This window comes from Pimephales promelas, chromosome 21, assembly GCF_988280905.1.
Source record: "Pimephales promelas chromosome 21, fPimPro1.hap1.1, whole genome shotgun sequence".
NCBI lineage: Eukaryota > Metazoa > Chordata > Actinopteri > Cypriniformes > Leuciscidae > Pimephales > Pimephales promelas.
In genome coordinates this window covers 4,527,505-4,544,676 of record NC_142789.1, presented here as the reverse complement: position 1 = coordinate 4,544,676, position 17,172 = coordinate 4,527,505, and the positions used below count along the sequence as shown (strand labels likewise).

Below are 17,172 nucleotides of genomic sequence, written 5' to 3'. Positions count from 1 at the left end.
TGTTCATTCCTCTGGGGGATAAAGTCTGGAGAGTGAAAATCCAAAAAAGTTCACGTCTCTGCAAGAGCAATTCAACATCTCCACCTCTAGGTGGCATATTCACTCTTTCAATCCCACAAAATCATAATGAGGAAAAGTCATGATTAAAGGTTAAAAAACGAGCCGCAACTGGATAATTTGTATCTTTTCTTTTGATCGAGCTTTTATGTTTACTAATTCTTTGTTTCAATTGACGTGACGTTTTACCCACATATCATAAACCACAAGGTCAACGAATCAAGTACACAACATGAGTAGAAACTCACAAGTGATCACAGATTTAATTTTATATTTTTTACCAGTTCTTGGATGACAGAAAACATGTGTTTTAAAAGTATTGTTACATTTTTTATAGGACTAAGTAAACTCTGAGATGCACGAGGGCTAACACTTTGAAAGCGAGCATGTACCAAAGAGTTTTCTAGCGAGTTTATGCACATTCAATAGAGGATAACGATAAATGTCACTCAACTCTGGATCCGAAGACAGCAAATGCCAATGTTTTTTAAAAATATATTTTTTATCATATGAGACTTAGTTGAATGTGTCGTAATACAAGTGAAAGAATATTTTCTTGCTTATTTAGTCTTTTTTTTTCAACAATTCCGACCACGTCTTTTTTAGAGAAGCATTATTAAATGCTTCATTGACCCATTCTAAAGGGTTAATATTATTTTTCATAATATTAGACTTTTCAATAAAATCGGCATCTGAATGACAAATTCTTCGCAGTCTATAGAACTGGCTCTTAAAAATGTCGGATGAAAACGACATTTAAGACAAGCCATGTGCCACAAGCCACGACATTTAAGACAAGCCACATAACATGTGATGTTATAAATTATATTGTACTGTTTTTATTTTTATTGCCTTGTATTTTCAATGACTATTGTAATTGCATATAAACACGTTGATGTGGTGTTAAATATGTGCCCACAATTTGTTAAAGTGGTTCCAAGTGTAGCCCGTTTAGTGGTCATGTTTTTGTCTTCAAATGTGATGGGGTTGTAAATTGTGTAAACCTGATGAAGGTTGTGAGACCGAAATGTTGTTGAATAAAAAGTTTGTGATATGCAAGTTTGGATAGTGTGCGGGATCTTCTCTTTGAAATTATAAGAATTAAAAGTAATAATTATGAGAATAAAAGTCTAAATTGAAATTTTATGTTAAAATTAACTTAAAAATATGACAAGTTGTCATAATTTTTAAGTCATATTTTTGATTTAGTATGTCAATTTTTCAACATTTATGTCCTTTATGCTATAACTTAAACTTAGTATGTCATAATTTTGACTCTTTATATCATACTTGTGATTTACCAAAGCATGATTTTGTTTCTTATGTGGCAGAACGGGCCTTTATAACATTTGTTATAAAGGCACCATTTGTTATAAAGGCACAGTTTGTAAAGGTTAGCCAATGGTTCTACAGCTGCTCGTCGTCACATGACCTGCTCAGATGTATGTGTGAGATTCTTGAGATCCTCTGATGTGTGTGTGTTTTCTGTGTCCTTCAGTGAGAAAGCTTGAAATCCTCTGGTGTGTGTGTGTGTGTGTTTTGTGTCCGTCAGTGAGAAGGCTTGAAATCCTCTGATGTGTGTGTGTTCTGTATCCGTCAGTGAGCTCCGTGAGCGGATCCAGCCGGAGATCCTGGAGTTGATCAAACAGCAGAGACTGAACCGTCTGTGTGAGGGAAGCTGCTTCCGCAAACTCGGCAACAGACGAAGACAAGGTGAACCTCACTTCTGCTGACATCACTCATTTAAAAGGATAGTTCTCCCAAGCATTTTAATTAGACCATGATTTACTCACCCTGGTGTAATCCAAGGTATATGACTTTCTTCTTTCAGACAAATACAATCAGAGTTATACCAATAAATGTCCTGGCTTTTTCAAGCTTTATAATGGCAGTGACCATTATAAAAGTGCATCTATCCATCATAAAAGAGCATCTATCCATCATAAAAGTGCATCTATCCATAATAAAAGAGCATCTATCCATCATAAAAGAGCATCTATCCATCATAAAAGTGCATCTATCCATAATAAAAGTGCATCTATCCATCATAAAAGAGCATCTATCCATCATAAAAGAGCATCTATCCATCATAAAAGTGCATCTATCCATCATAAAAGAGCATCTATCCATCATAAAAGCACATCCATCATAATAGCGCATCTATCATCATAAAAGTCTATCCATCCATCATAAAAGAGCATCTATCCATCATAAAAGTGCATCTGTCCATCATAAAAGTGCATCCATCCATCATAAAAGTGCATCTATCCATCATAAAAGCGCATCTATCCATTATAAAAGTGCATCATCCATCATAAAAGTGCATCTATCCATCATAAAAGTGCATCTATCCATTATAAAAGTGCATCTATCCATCATAAAAGTGCATCTATCAAAGTGCATCTATCTATCATCTATCCATCATAATAGTGCATCTATCCATCATAAAGGTGCATCTGTCCATCATAAAAGCGCATCTATCCATGATAAAAGTGCATCTGTCCATCATAAAAGTGCATCTATCATCATAAAAGTGCATCTATCCATCATAAAAGTCATCTATCCATGATAAAAGTGCATCTATCCATCATAAAAAGTGCATCTATCATCATAAAAGTGCATTTGTCCATGATAAAAGTGGATCTATCACCATAAAAGTGCATCTATCATCATAAAAGTGCATCTATCCATGATAAAAGTGCATCTATTACCATAAAAGTGCATCTATCATCATAAAACTGCATCTATCATCATAAAAAGTGAATCTATCACCATAAAAGTGCATCTATCACCATAAAAGTGCATCTATCGTCATAAAAGTCATCATAAAAGTGCCCTATCGTCATAAAAGCGCATCTTTCCATCATAAAAGTGCATCTATCACTATAAAAGTGAATCTATCGTCATAAAAGTGCATCTATCATCATAAAAGTGCATCTATCCATCATAAAAGCGCATCTATCCTTCATAAAAGTGCATCTATCATCATAAAAGGGTTTATTAACCCCCCTGTTAGGATGATTTAAGGAGTAAATCATGGCCTAATTTTCAGTTTTTGGGTGAACTATCCCTTTAATGTGTTTTCTGATGGTCTTTATTTCCTCTCAGAGAAGTTCTGGTTCTGCCGTCTGTCGTTAAATCACAAGGTCCTTCACTATGGAGATCTAGACGAGTCTCCGCAGGGCGAAGTGGCGTTCGAACTGCTCACCGATAAGAGTGAGTCCATACTCAAACACTGAGTGTTATTAGCATGTGCTGAACAGTTAATGAAGGTTTGATGCCATGGAGAATCGCATGCGCAGGGTAAGATTTGTGAAAGTGTACATAAGATGGCAAGCGTAAATTAAAGGGATTCTATGCAGTTTTTTTAGCTTAACTGAACAGCTTCAGAGTTATTGAAATGGATATATGACTTCTTTCGGGTTGAATTCTGGGCGTCTCGATGTGATGCGGCAGGGAACTATAATGGACATGCGTGTTCTTTTTATGTGATTATTGAGGTTGAATTCATATCAAAATATGCCAAACTTTCCTTACTGCTTCTGAATAGGATGCCGACTTCATAAATTGTATGAAAATTGTGGAAATAATGATGGAAAAAATATTTGCAACATTTTACTGTTATTCAGAGGTGTAATTTGTGTACTGTAAAGCTGCAGCTTCATGCTAAGTCAAGATAAATATTATTATGATTCTTCTGTCTTCTATTTTTCCACGCTTACACTTTTGGTACGTTTTTTTGCGCCAAAATATATCAATTAAATTTATTCTTACAATCTTATGATCACTTTCTCAAGTCTTACCTTGCGCTTCTTTGATATCATTTTACCTTCATAACAGTGAGCTAAAGCTCTGTTGTTGTCACACAGTTCCTGTGTCAGATATGAAAGCTGTTCTGACCGGGAAAGACTGTCCACACATGAAGGAGAAGAGCGCGCTCAAACAGAACAAGGTCAGAGCTTTATCTTCATCCTCTAGTGCACGATTGAACACAACTGTGTTTTGAGTGTTTTGCAGGATTTCACAGCACATTACCAGGCTTTATTTTCACAGAGAACTGGTTGACGGTCACACATTGATCTGATTGGTTACATGGTAGTTTGTGACGTCAGAAACACCAGCGATTTCAAACCGTGTTTTTGAGACTGTCTTTGGTTCACTGCAGTTTTAATGAGAAAATAATCAGTAATGCTGTCAAATTATGAATTTACACATGGTTTGTCTTAAAGCATATTAAAAACACAACACAGACATTTAAACAACAGTAAAAGCTGGATTTTCACCACTGGGGGACTTTTAACTACATTGGAAGAGTGTTTGTTCATAACTCTGAGAAAACATTCTGAGATTGTAGTGTTACGGTTAGTGTGTTTGCATGATGAACAACACACCCGAAGTGTTTGAACTGTCCCGTGTTTGCAGGAAGTGTTAGAGTTGGCGTTTTCCATCCTATATGATCCTGATGAAGCTCTCAACTTTGTGGCACCCAACAAATATGAGGTGAGTCTGAAAAACAGCACAATTAAAACACAACTATGTCACATCTTCTGTTAAGAATGCAAATGTTCAGTAACTGTTTGTTAATAACTGAACTCTATCTGTGATATGGCTCAATCTTAGTTTTTGAACAGATAAAGTTGTCACATTTGATCTGTTTGGATAAATAAATGTGAAACTCACAGTTTTTCTGCCCCTCAGTGTTTCTGCCCCTCAGTGTTTCTGCCCCTCAGTGTTTCTGCCCCTCAGTGTTTCTGCCGCTCAGTGTTTCTGCCGCTCAGTGTTTCTGCCCCTCAGTGTTTCTGCCCCTCAGTGTTTCTGCCCCTCAGTGTTTCTGCCGCTCAGTGTTTCTGCCCCTCAGTGTTTCTGCCGCTCAGTGTTTCTGCCCCTCAGTGTTTCTGCCCCTCAGTGTTTCTACCGCTCAGTGTTTCTGCCCCTCAGTGTTTCTGCCCCTCAGTGTTTCTGCCCCTCAGTGTTTCTGCCCCTCAGTGTTTCTGCCGCTCAGTGTTTCTGCCGCTCAGTGTTTCTGCCCCTCAGTGTTTCTGCCGCTCAGTGTTTCTGCCGCTCAGTGTTTCTGCCGCTCAGTGTTTCTGCCGCTCAGTGTTTCTGCCCCTCAGTGTTTCTGCCGCTCAGTGTTTCTGCCGCTCAGTGTTTCTGCCGCTCAGTGTTTCTGCCCCTCAGTGTTTCTGCCCCTCAGTGTTTCTGCCGCTCAGTGTTTCTGCCGCTCAGTGTTTCTGCCCCTCAGTGTTTCTGCCGCTCAGTGTTTCTGCCGCTCAGTGTTTCTGCCCCTCAGTGTTTCTGCCGCTCAGTGTTTCTGCCGCTCAGTGTTTCTGCCGCTCAGTGTTTCTGCCCCTCAGTGTTTCTGCCGCTCAGTGTTTCTGCCGCTCAGTGTTTCTGCCGCTCAGTGTTTCTGCCGCTCAGTGTTTCTGCCCCTCAGTGTTTCTGCCGCTCAGTGTTTCTGCCGCTCAGTGTTTCTGCCGCTCAGTGTTTCTGCCCCTCAGTGTTTCTGCCCCTCAGTGTTTCTGCCGCTCAGTGTTTCTGCCGCTCAGTGTTTCTGCCCCTCAGTGTTTCTGCCGCTCAGTGTTTCTGCCGCTCAGTGTTTCTGCCCCTCAGTGTTTCTGCCGCTCAGTGTTTCTGCCGCTCAGTGTTTCTGCCGCTCAGTGTTTCTGCCCCTCAGTGTTTCTGCCCCTCAGTGTTTCTGCCGCTCAGTGTTTCTGCCGCTCAGTGTTTCTGCCCCTCAGTGTTTCTGCCCCTCAGTGTTTCTGCCCCTCAGTGTTTCTGCCCCTCAGTGTTTCTGCCGCTCAGTGTTTCTGCCGCTCAGTGTTTCTGCCGCTCAGTGTTTCTGCCGCTCAGTGTTTCTGCCCCTCAGTGTTTCTGCCCCTCAGTGTTTCTGCCCCTCAGTGTTTCTGCCGCTCAGTGTTTCTGCCCCTCAGTGTTTCTGCCCCTCAGTGTTTCTGCCCCTCAGTGTTTCTGCCGCTCAGTTTTTCTGCCCCTCAGTGTTTCTGCCCCTCAGTGTTTCTGCCCCTCAGTGTTTCTGCCCCTCAGTGTTTCTGCCCCTCAGTGTTTCTGCCGCTCAGTGTTTCTGCCGCTCAGTGTTTCTGCCGCTCAGTGTTTCTGCCCCTCAGTGTTTCTGCCCCTCAGTGTTTCTGCCCCTCAGTGTTTCTGCCCCTCAGTGTTTCTGCCGCTCAGTGTTTCTGCCCCTCAGTGTTTCTGCCCCTCAGTGTTTCTGCCGCTCAGTGTTTCTGCCGCTCAGTGTTTCTGCCGCTCAGTGTTTCTGCCGCTCAGTGTTTCTGCCCCTCAGTGTTTCTGCCCCTCAGTGTTTCTGCCCCTCAGTGTTTCTACCGCTCAGTGTTTCTGTCGCTCAGTGTTTCTGCCCCTCAGTGTTTCTGCCGCTCAGTGTTTCTGCCGCTCAGTGTTTCTACCCCTCAGTGTTTCTGCCCCTCAGTGTTTCTGCCCCTCAGTGTTTCTGCCGCTCAGTGTTTCTACCCCTCAGTGTTTCTGCCCCTCAGTGTTTCTGCCCCTCAGTGTTTCTGCCGCTCAGTGTTTCTGCCCCTCAGTGTTTCTGCCCCTCAGTGTTTCTGCCGCTCAGTGTTTCTGCCGCTCAGTGTTTCTGCCGCTCAGTGTTTCTGCCGCTCAGTGTTTCTGCCGCTCAGTGTTTCTGCCCCTCAGTGTTTCTGCCGCTCAGTGTTTCTGCCGCTCAGTGTTTCTGCCGCTCAGTGTTTCTGCCGCTCAGTGTTTTTGCCGCTCAGTGTTTCTGCCCCTCAGTGTTTCTGCCGCTCAGTGTTTCTGCCCCTCAGTGTTTCTGCCCCTCAGTGTTTCTGCCCCTCAGTGTTTCTGCCGCTCAGTGTTTCTGCCGCTCAGTGTTTCTGCCGCTCAGTGTTTCTGCCGCTCAGTGTTTCTGCCGCTCAGTGTTTCTGCCGCTCAGTGTTTCTGCCGCTCAGTGTTTCTGCCGCTCAGTGTTTCTGCCGCTCAGTGTTTCTGCCGCTCAGTGTTTCTGCCGCTCAGTGTTTCTGCCGCTCAGTGTTTCTGCCGCTCAGTGTTTCTGCCCCTCAGTGTTTCTGCCCCTCAGTGTTTCTGCCCCTCAGTGTTTCTGCCGCTCAGTGTTTCTGCCCCTCAGTGTTTCTGCCGCTCAGTGTTTCTGCCGCTCAGTGTTTCTGCCGCTCAGTTTTTCTGCCCCTCAGTGTTTCTGCCCCTCAGTGTTTCTACCGCTCAGTGTTTCTGTCGCTCAGTGTTTCTGCCGCTCAGTGTTTCTACCGCTCAGTGTTTCTGCCCCTCAGTGTTTCTGCCGCTCAGTGTTTCTGCCGCTCAGTGTTTCTGCCCCTCAGTGTTTCTGCCCCTCAGTGTTTCTGCCCCTCAGTGTTTCTGCCCCTCAGTGTTTCTGCCGCTCAGTGTTTCTGTCGCTCAGTGTTTCTGCCCCTCAGTGTTTCTGCCGCTCAGTGTTTCTGCCCCTCAGTGTTTCAGCCCCTCAGTGTTTCTGCCCCTCAGTGTTTCTGCCCCTCAGTGTTTCTGCCCCTCAGTGTTTCTGCCCCTCAGTGTTTCTGCCCCTCAGTGTTTCAGCCCCTCAGTGTTTCTGCCGCTCAGTGTTTCTGCCCCTCAGTGTTTCTGCCCCTCGGTGTTTCTGCCCCTCAGTGTTTCTGCCCCTCGGTGTTTCTGCCGCTCGGTGTTTCTGCCGCTCAGTGTTTCTGCCCCTCAGTGTTTCTGCCGCTCAGTGTTTCTGCCCCTCAGTGTTTCTGTCGCTCAGTGTTTCTGCCGCTCAGTGTTTCTGCCCCTCAGTGTTTCTGCCCCTCAGTGTTTCTGCTGCTCAGTGTTTTTGCCGCTCAGTGTTTCTGCCCCTCAGTGTTTCTGCCGCTCAGTGTTTCTGCCGCTCAGTGTTTCTGCCCCTCAGTGTTTCTGCCGCTCAGTGTTTTTGCCGCTCAGTGTTTCTGCCCCTCAGTGTTTCTGCCGCTCAGTGTTTCTGCCGCTCAGTGTTTCTGCCCCTCAATGTTTCTGAAACATTCTTTCTGGTTTCTGCCGCTCAGTGTGTTTCTGCCACTCAGTGTGTGTTTCCGTTCATCAGTGTGTGTTTCTGCTCCTCAGTGTGTGTGACATTCAGTCACACCGGCCGACTGTGACGTCACACACATACATTGTATAGGCCATGTGACCACAGTGGATTCTGTTGTTTTGAATGTGATATTTGACACTTTATTCTGTGGAGCAGTACTGCATCTGGACCGATGGACTCTCAGCTCTGCTGGGGAAGGAGTTGGGCAGTGATCTCACAAGAAGTGACCTTGACACATTAATGAGCATGGAGATGAAGCTCCGCCTCCTGGACCTGGAGAACATCACCATCCCCGAAGCTCCGCCCCCCGTGCCGAAAGAGCCCAGCACATACAACTTCACATATAACTACGGATGAGACGCTCGTCCATTTAAGCAGTGTGTGTTTCTGTGTCAGAGGTGAAGTGTGTCACTAAGATACATTTTCTTGCTCTGAAGGGTGAAACGGCAATCTGTTTGTGTGACACACTTCACCTTCCAGCTAGTGTATGTGCCTAAACTACACATGAACTATGAGAGTATTTTTTCAGTTCCTTTTCAGATGTTTGCCAGGCAGAAAAACAAGCGGTTCTTCTGTTTTCAAGTATCCGAGTCACTCAAGAGTCACTCATTCTGTGTTTAAACATTGTAAGGCATCTACTTCCATGTGCTGATGTGATGTTAAAAGCTTATATGAGTAACAAAACTTACCAATTAGTAACTTTGTACACGTCCGAAGATAACTAATATTTACTGACGTTTGCTTTTGTCAATAGAAATATATTTTTGTACTTGATGTGAAAGACAATATATGATACATTTGCATGAAGCGGAGAAAGAACAAAAGTGCTAGAAGATGGAAATGTATTGTTATGCTGATTTTTGACTCGTAGTCGTTGTTTAACGGTCACCTGCCCCTTCCAAACTGTATGTGATCATTTCTTTTGGGTTATTTCTTTGATACAGGAAGAAATACCGGCTGCTGTTTGTCTTCTCTCTGGCTTTCATATTTGCTTGCCATAAAGTCGAAAACTTAGAGAACCCAGAGATACATCACTGATAGAGGTTTAATTATTTGCTCAGATTTGCTTCATTATAAGCCTGTGACGGATGGTCGTTTTTTTAATGTTTTAGTGGCAGGTATCAGTATTTGGGTTGAAATATTGTGCACATTATAATTATATAGTGCCTTCAGAAAGTATTAATTCCCCTTTATTTCTCATTGCAGAGAAGGTTGTTGATTTGTAAATGTTTTGATTTTATTGTTATTGAAGGAATACTAAAATATTTCAAGAAAAGGGTGTGACTACTTCCTAAAGCCCACTGTATGTGAACTGTATATATTGTGCTGCCTTTATCATAGTAATTGCAATGGATTTGTGTGCAATAATAAAATTTGTTAAAGTCATAGCTTGATATTTGTTTGTGATTTTTCATAAATCATTTGATCTGTGCTGCACATCCACTAAAATGCAGTTATAGACAAATCATCTATTCAACAGCCCGTTGTAAATGATTCCTTATATTACATTTGTTACATTAAAATTTAATTAAATCCACTTTTTCTAATAGCCTCATGCAAACCTTAATTAAAACACCGTTTAACTTTTATTTATACCAGAAAGCGATAATTTATACCGTTACGGTTACATGAGTAAAAATTAAATAAATAAATGAAGATAATACTTCACAATAAGATCTCATTTGTTAACATTATTGAATGCATTAGCTAACCATATATATTTTACAATATATTTTTTTGTCTTTGTTAAAGGTGACATTATGCCCCCTTTCACAAAATGTAATATAAATCTATAGTGTGCCCAGAATGTGTCTAAAATTGCAGCTCAAAATACCTCCAAATCATTATTATAGCTTGTCAAATTGGCCCCTTTTTGGGCAGAGCAAAAACGTCCCAATATTATCTGTCTTGTGTGTCCCTTTAAATGCAAATGAGCTGCAGCTCCGCCTCCGTTCAGAAGAGGGCGGAGCCTTTACACGAGCTTTTAGATCTCATCATCATGATTCTTTCTCAGAAATAACCAGCAGTCGTGAGTGCAATCATACTGAGAGACTCGAGGAAGAGTTTCACTTTTAGATGCTCCTGGACCTTTCTGAATGGTTAGTGGAAACATTTGTGGAGTTACATTGATTCATCTTATGACTTAGTTACGACGTCACTCTGTAGTTAGCGGGTGAGTTAGCCTTTTAGCACTACCGGTTCCCTCGCTCTAAAGTCTATTGCTGCGTCCCAATTCGCCTACTTATACTACGCCCTAAAAGTACTCTTTTTGTGATGGAAAAAGTACATACTTTTGAGTGTGTAGCAAAAGAGTAGGCAAGCTTTGGGACGTACTATCACGCCATCTTTAACGGACAGCTCTGTCGCGTGCTGCGTGCATCCTGTCACCGTACTGCCCTGTCAATCATCTTGTCACAGTTAAAATCCTCCATTCTATCTAATTTTATTTCCTACCGTTTCGGAGAGCACGTTCATCTGCCAGTTGTGGGTCTTTCATGCTCTCCTCGTGTGTTTGCAATTTGAATATAATGATGCATTTAAAACGTAATGGCTAAACGTGTCTTTACAAAAGTTCACAGTGCTGCTGCAAATGCAATATAATGTGGACAGCATTGAATAAATTCATTTTCGTCAGGTTAGATACTGATAATTAATCACTCAAAGCTCTTTATCTAAACCTCTCTACACAACAGCGGGGACTCGCGCATCCTCCGTATCGACTACGTGTCTGTAGTTTTTTAACACTTTTTACTCGTGTTTGTAGTTCTAGCCGAATCCTCGTCCAACGCGCAATGGGTTGTGGGCAATATCAGCCGTAAGAGTGTGCATCGATCTACACTTCGGATTCTGACCGGAAAAAGTAGACCATCTGGGTATCTTTGAAACACTCATTTCAACATACTACAATTTGGGACGTACTAATTATATTTTCGAATACTATTTAGGACGGATAGTATGCGAATTGGGACGCAGGGTATCGTTTTTTTGAATGGGTTTTTGCTAAATCGCCTCAAATAAGTGGTGAACAAAGCCTCTAAATATATGATATTTTGATATATGACATAGAACACACAGTTATAACCTGCTTGTGATTTTTTTAAACTTTATTGTGTATGCTTGTGTTTTTTAAAAGCTCTATATAGGCTTCTAAATGTATACATTTTGGATTAACTTGTAAAGATTATCTTGATAAACAAAACATGTAAGGGTCACAACTCTTTGTTGAACACAGATCTTATTTTTTGTGATTTTCCAAAAGTCTATGGGGAAAATGCATATGCATAGCTTTTCGATCGAGGGAACCCATGTGCCGCTAGCTTGTTCCAACACCCGTAAGACTTTCGTTCATCTTCGGAACACAAATTAAGATATTTTTATTAAATCTGAGAGCTGTCTCACTCATCCATTGGCTTTTAAGGGATTGAAAAGTTAGTAAAAACATTGTAAAATAGTGCAAGTGACTACAGTGGCTCAACCGTTTATCAAGCAACGAGAATACTTTTTGTGTGCAAAAAAAATAAATAAAAAAAAATAACGACTTTATTCAACTACTCGTTTTCTTCTGTCGTGGCCTCGAGTGAGTTCACGTAGTGTAACAGCGCAGTGCTTCTGGGTTGTGGGTCAGAACATAGATTATTTTAAACTTGGATTATTTTAAAAATGTATTACTAAGTTTCAGGGCCGGCAAGTTTAAATTACAACAGAAGCCTAATGAGGAGTAAGAGACAGCGAGTTCAGATTTAATCAAAAATATCTTAATTTGTTGTGAAGATGAACAAAAGTCTTACGGTGTTGGAACAACATGAGGGTAAGTAATTACCAAAGACCTTTTAGGCAAGTCCTGCCACACGGCCGCCATCTTGGCAACACCTCCGGGCAGCTATTTCGGACTAACAAGACCAGAAAGACAGTTAGAACTGCACTTTCGCTGGTCACCGGGACATAAAAACTGCATGTAGAAACGGCAATAAAATATGATGAAAATCATATTTTTCATCTAAAATCAAAAAGTTTGATGACTTTACCCCAAAATAAGATTTAAAAGTCCTTTTCCCCACAGGTTATACTTTTACTACGCATGCGCAAGGGTTCTCGTCTCCGTTGTCGCAAACCTCAATTGTGCGCATGCGCAAGGGTTCTCGTCTCCGTTCAACTGTGCGCATGCGTCAGTGGAACCAGACGATAGGCTTACATGTTTCCCGGCTTGACTGTTAAAAGCAGACGATTGGCTTTTCAGCGGGAGGGGCGGGGCATATGCATACAACAGCCATCTTTGGTGTTACGGGTTTTCCCTATATAGTACTCTTGAGCATTTAGGAAGTGACAGGTCTCTATATCAATTGTCTCTGGTAATTACTGAATTACTGAAATTTACATTTTTGGGTGAACTAAACCTTTAAGGGCTGGTTATATTATAATAAGATCCCCTTCATACGTCAGAAGGGGAACAAAATCTGATCGGCTTATTTTTTGACATGCTTGCAGAGAAAGGCTCACCAGAACAAAGTTACTGTATGTCACTTTTCAAGTTTTCTAGATTGGTAGAAGCACAGAACACCCGAATATAGCACTTAAACATGGAAAAAGTCCGATTTTTTTCATGATGTGGTTTCCACAAACAATTAAAAATTAGATTTTTACTAATGTTAAAGGGGACATTAGTAAAATCAAAATGGTAAATCAAATTGTTAATTGTTTATTTATGTTAGTTCACAGTACATTAAATAATGTTAGTTATCTGGTATCTAGATAACTAGAATTTTTTTGGAAAAAGCTCCTCACTCTGAGCAAAATCACACTGCGCTTCTTTCCACACATTTATATAACAAGAAGCACTGAAGGGCCAAAGATATAAATACATAAATAACATTCAAGTAAAGAGAGTTCACAAACGTTAAGTGTTAAAAAAGGTATGCTCCAGAACAGTTTTATCCTAAAAGATGACTGCAAATATATTCATATCATTATTAAACGGATTGAATGTCAAGCCCGTTTCTGTGCGCAGAAACGTGTTTATAGCCTGTGAGATCTTGACTGACAGTTGCACAAGGCCGGAGAGGAAGTGAGGTCACGTGACTCACAGGAACAGCTGTGGCCACACGTCACAACACTGTCCACACCGAGATTACAGCACAAAACCATCTTCACATTCTCTTCATCAGATATTTTTCTCATTATCTTATAATCTTATAATCAATGCAGTGATCATTCTGTTATCAGTTACAGACATAGAAGGAGATAAACATTCACATGTCCATCAAATAAAGAGTGGATGCTATCAGACATGACAAAGTACTAGAGACGTCTGTGTTTTCAAAGCTTCATGTGAGGAACGGACCAAAATATAAATGTGTATTAACATGATTCCATAAACAATTATTGTTTTACAGTGTCCTTGTTACATCTGTTACACATTACTGTGGTAATGACATGGGTAATGACAGTAAATTATGCACAATACTGTAACCTGATAGTAAGTACAAGTTAATTATTTAAAGTACTTAAATATATAATTATGCTGTAGGACACCTTAAAATAAAGTGTAACCCAAATTCTGCTATAATGACAACATCACAAACTCTTCAATCATATTGCATGTTTTTATTTAATTCACTTTATCTAATGTTTCCTTTGTTTGTCGGCATTGGAAGATCTGTCGTTAGAGTAAAGGAAAACTCCGGTCAATTTTAACATTGAGCTCGTTTTTTCTACATTCGGAGTGCTGTCAGTACAGACAAAAATGACGGTGTTGCCTACACTGTGACGGTGTTATCGTCTTTTTAAAATTCGCACCCTGTTGACTTCAATGGGGGAAAATTCTAAACCTGCTTTTAGCCTCTTAACATCCTTGATTTGGCATTACGAGTGCACAGCCATTTGAGTGGTGTTATTAAAGGGATACTCCACTTTTTTTTGGAAATAGGCTCATTTTACCACTCCCCTAGAGTTAAACAGTTGAGTTTTACCGTTTTCAAATGTATTCAGCCGATGTTCTGATATTTAGAAGAATATCAGTAAACAGACAGTTTCTGGACCCATTGACTACCATAGTATATTTTTTTTCCTACTATGGAAGTCAATGAGACCAGAAACTGTCTGGTTACTGATATTCTTCTAAATATCAGAAAATCGGCTGAATACATTCGAAAACGGTAAAACCCAACTGTTTAACTCTAGGGGAGTGGTAAAATGAGCTTATTTCCAAAAAAAGTGGAGTATCCCTTTAAGAGTGATCATGGTCAATCTGACTGCAGTAGATGTGAAAGATATTAATAAAAATGATGTTAATTCAGCCAGCGCACATACCTCTATTTGTTTTGGGTCGAAGTCCACAGTAGTCGATTGTCGATCACCACACAGTGGTAGGTTTAAGATAATATTCACCAATGAGCGCGCGTGAACTCGACAATCAACTACTGTGGGCTTCGACCAAAAACAGGAAGCAAATAGAGGTATGTGTGCTGGATGAATTAAAGGGTTAGTTCACCCAAAAATGAAAATTCTGTCAGTATTTACTCACCCTCATGTTGTTCCAACCCCGTAAGACCTTCGTTCATCTTCGGAACACAAATTAAGATATTTAAGATATTAAGATCGCTCCTGCATACAGTCCATAGGCTTCTTGAGGGACTGGCTCTTGCTGTCCTCGAAAAGTCATTAAAGACATCGTTAAAATAGTCCAAGTGACTACAGGGGCTCAATCTTAAGTTTATCAAACGACGAGAACACTTTTGTGCGCAAAAAAACAACAAAAATAACGACTTTATTTCAACTATTCGTTCATTTCTCCCTCTGCGCGAGTTAGGTTACTAGTTTAATAGCGTAAGCTTCTGTTATTGTACGTCACACGCATCACACACACATGACCAGCGTCGGCCAATAGTGAGCCTACGTGTGACGTAGCTCTACGCAATCACACTACGTTAACTGACTTACAGGCTCATGGAGAAGGAAGTGAATAGTTGAAATAAAGTCGTTATTTTTGTTGTTTTTTGCGCACAAAAGTGTTCTCGTCGTTTGATAAACTTAAGATTGAGCCCCTGTAGTCACTTGGACTATTTTAACGATGTCTTTAATGACTTTTCGGGGACAGCAAGAGCCAGTCCCTCAAGAAGCCTATGGACTAGTATGCAGGAGCGATCTTAATATCTTAAATATCTTAATTTGTGTTCCGAAGATGAACGAAGGTCTTACGGGGTTGGAACAACATGAGGGTGAGTAAATACTGACAGAATTTTCATTTTTGGGTGAACTAACCCTTTAACATCATTTTTATTAAAATCTTTCACATCTACTGCAGTCAGATTGACCGTGGTCACTCTTAATAACACCACTCACATGACTGTGCACTCATAATGACAAATCAAGGATGTTAAGAGGCTAAAAGCAGGTTTAGAACTTGCCCCATTGAAGTCAACAGGGTGCGAAGTTTAAAAAGAGGATAACACTGTGTAGGCAACACCGATTTTTGTCGTTTTTGTCTGTACTGACAACGCTCCAAATGTACAAAAAAAAATGAGCTCAATGTTAAAATTGATCAGAGTTCTCCTTTAAAACTCATTCTTCATGTCTAAAAGCATCTTGTAACTCGACACTCTTGCCTCATTTAGTATGTGCGGTGGTATGAATATGCAAATTTGCCCCGCCTCCACTCACTCACTCAGCTAGAGATCCACTGGTTGACGATCACACGTTGATCTGATTGGTTACAAGGTAGTTTGTGACGTCAGAAACACCAGCGATTTCAAACCGTGTTTTTGAGACTGTCTTTAGTTCACTGCAGTTTTAAGCAGAAAATACGCAATGCTGTCGACTTATGAATTGGAATTTACACATGGTGTGTCTTAAGCATATTAAAAACACCACATAGACACATTTAACATTAAAAGCTTGATTTTCACCACATGACGTTTAGTTGCTTGTAGTAATCCATAATTCACTGCCGTTTCTACAATTAAAATGTGTAACAAATGTAAGAAGAGTCAATGTAAAATAAATTGTTACCACATCTCAGCATCATGACCTTGAGCACAAGTCTAGTGCATGAACTGCAAGAACTCAACCCAGTTAAACACAGTATAAAGTGTAGCCTGAGACGCCTCAATGCAACTGAACGACACTTTCACATTCTGTGCCTGAGAGAGCATGCAGGAATTAAAACGAGCCTTTTCTAAATGCAAGTTATTTGCATTCCTGTATTCTCCAGCGATAAGCGATTACTCGAATCCTGATCAATGTGGCACGGATTGCTGAGTGATGATGTCAGCTGAGGGGGTGTGTGTGGTCTATTCACGTCTCTGTGTGTGTGTGTGTGTGTGTGTGTGGCACTGCACTTGTGCACAGTCTGTCTTTGGCAGTCTAACTCCCGTCTCGAGAGGATCTCAGACCGGCAACAGCAAACCGACTCTGATCTCTTCTGAAGACCTTCTAGTGTGTGTTGTTTTGTTGATCAGGACTCGTCCAGGACTGTCATGTCCATCGGGAACACACACCGGAGGAGCTCGGATCGACCCCTGCTCCTGCTCCTGCTCCTGCTTTCTCTGGGCTCCCGGATCTCAGCGTTTAACCTGGACGACAGCAGCGTCCTCATCAAGGAGGGCGAGCAGGGAAGCTTCTTTGGCTTCTCGTTGGCTTTACACCAGCAGATCACACCTGAGCCGCACAACTGGTGAGTCACACACACACGGGGAAATAGGACTTTATGGCTCTTGTTTTCCAGGACAAATATATCAACATTTTCAAATCAAGATAGATTTACTTGAAGTAAAATTGCTGAAGTGACTTTGTGCTTAAAACAAGAACAAATGGTAACACTTTATTTTACAGTGTCTTTGTTACATGTGTTTCATGTAGTAATGACAGTAAATTCTGCATAGTTACATGCAACTGAATCTAAGCCTATAGTTAGTACATGTAGTTAAATAATATCTCACATTACTTAAATATATAATTACACTGTAACACTGACACCTTATAATAAAGTGTAAAGTGTGAACATAAACTTGTTTTCCTTATGAATTAAGACTTTATTTGTTCCACTGTAATTATATATTTAAGTAATATTAAGTAACTAC

At 41.0% G+C, this 17,172-nt stretch overlaps 2 protein-coding genes across 3 annotated transcripts in view; both read left to right on the top strand.

Moving 5' to 3' along the window:
* Positions 1-9,484, top strand: part of elmo2 (engulfment and cell motility 2) — a 42,908-nt gene extending 33,424 nt beyond the window's left edge. For both annotated transcript variants that reach the window (XM_039649142.2, XM_039649141.2), the window contains exons 17-21: positions 1,658-1,770; positions 3,166-3,273; positions 3,927-4,009; positions 4,480-4,557; positions 8,255-9,484. In XM_039649142.2, the coding sequence (XP_039505076.2) occupies positions 1,658-1,770; positions 3,166-3,273; positions 3,927-4,009; positions 4,480-4,557; positions 8,255-8,455 (583 nt within the window). In that variant the 3' untranslated portion in view covers positions 8,456-9,484. The remainder of the gene's footprint in view (positions 1-1,657; positions 1,771-3,165; positions 3,274-3,926; positions 4,010-4,479; positions 4,558-8,254) is intronic.
* Positions 9,485-10,084: 600 nt separating this feature from the next.
* Positions 10,085-17,172, top strand: part of itga7 (integrin, alpha 7) — a 56,761-nt gene continuing 49,673 nt past the window's right edge. Inside the window, exons 1-2 of the mRNA XM_089125247.1 lie at positions 10,085-10,197; positions 16,530-16,766. Of these exons, the coding sequence (XP_088981373.1) occupies positions 10,175-10,197; positions 16,530-16,766 (260 nt within the window). The 5' untranslated portion in view covers positions 10,085-10,174. The remainder of the gene's footprint in view (positions 10,198-16,529; positions 16,767-17,172) is intronic.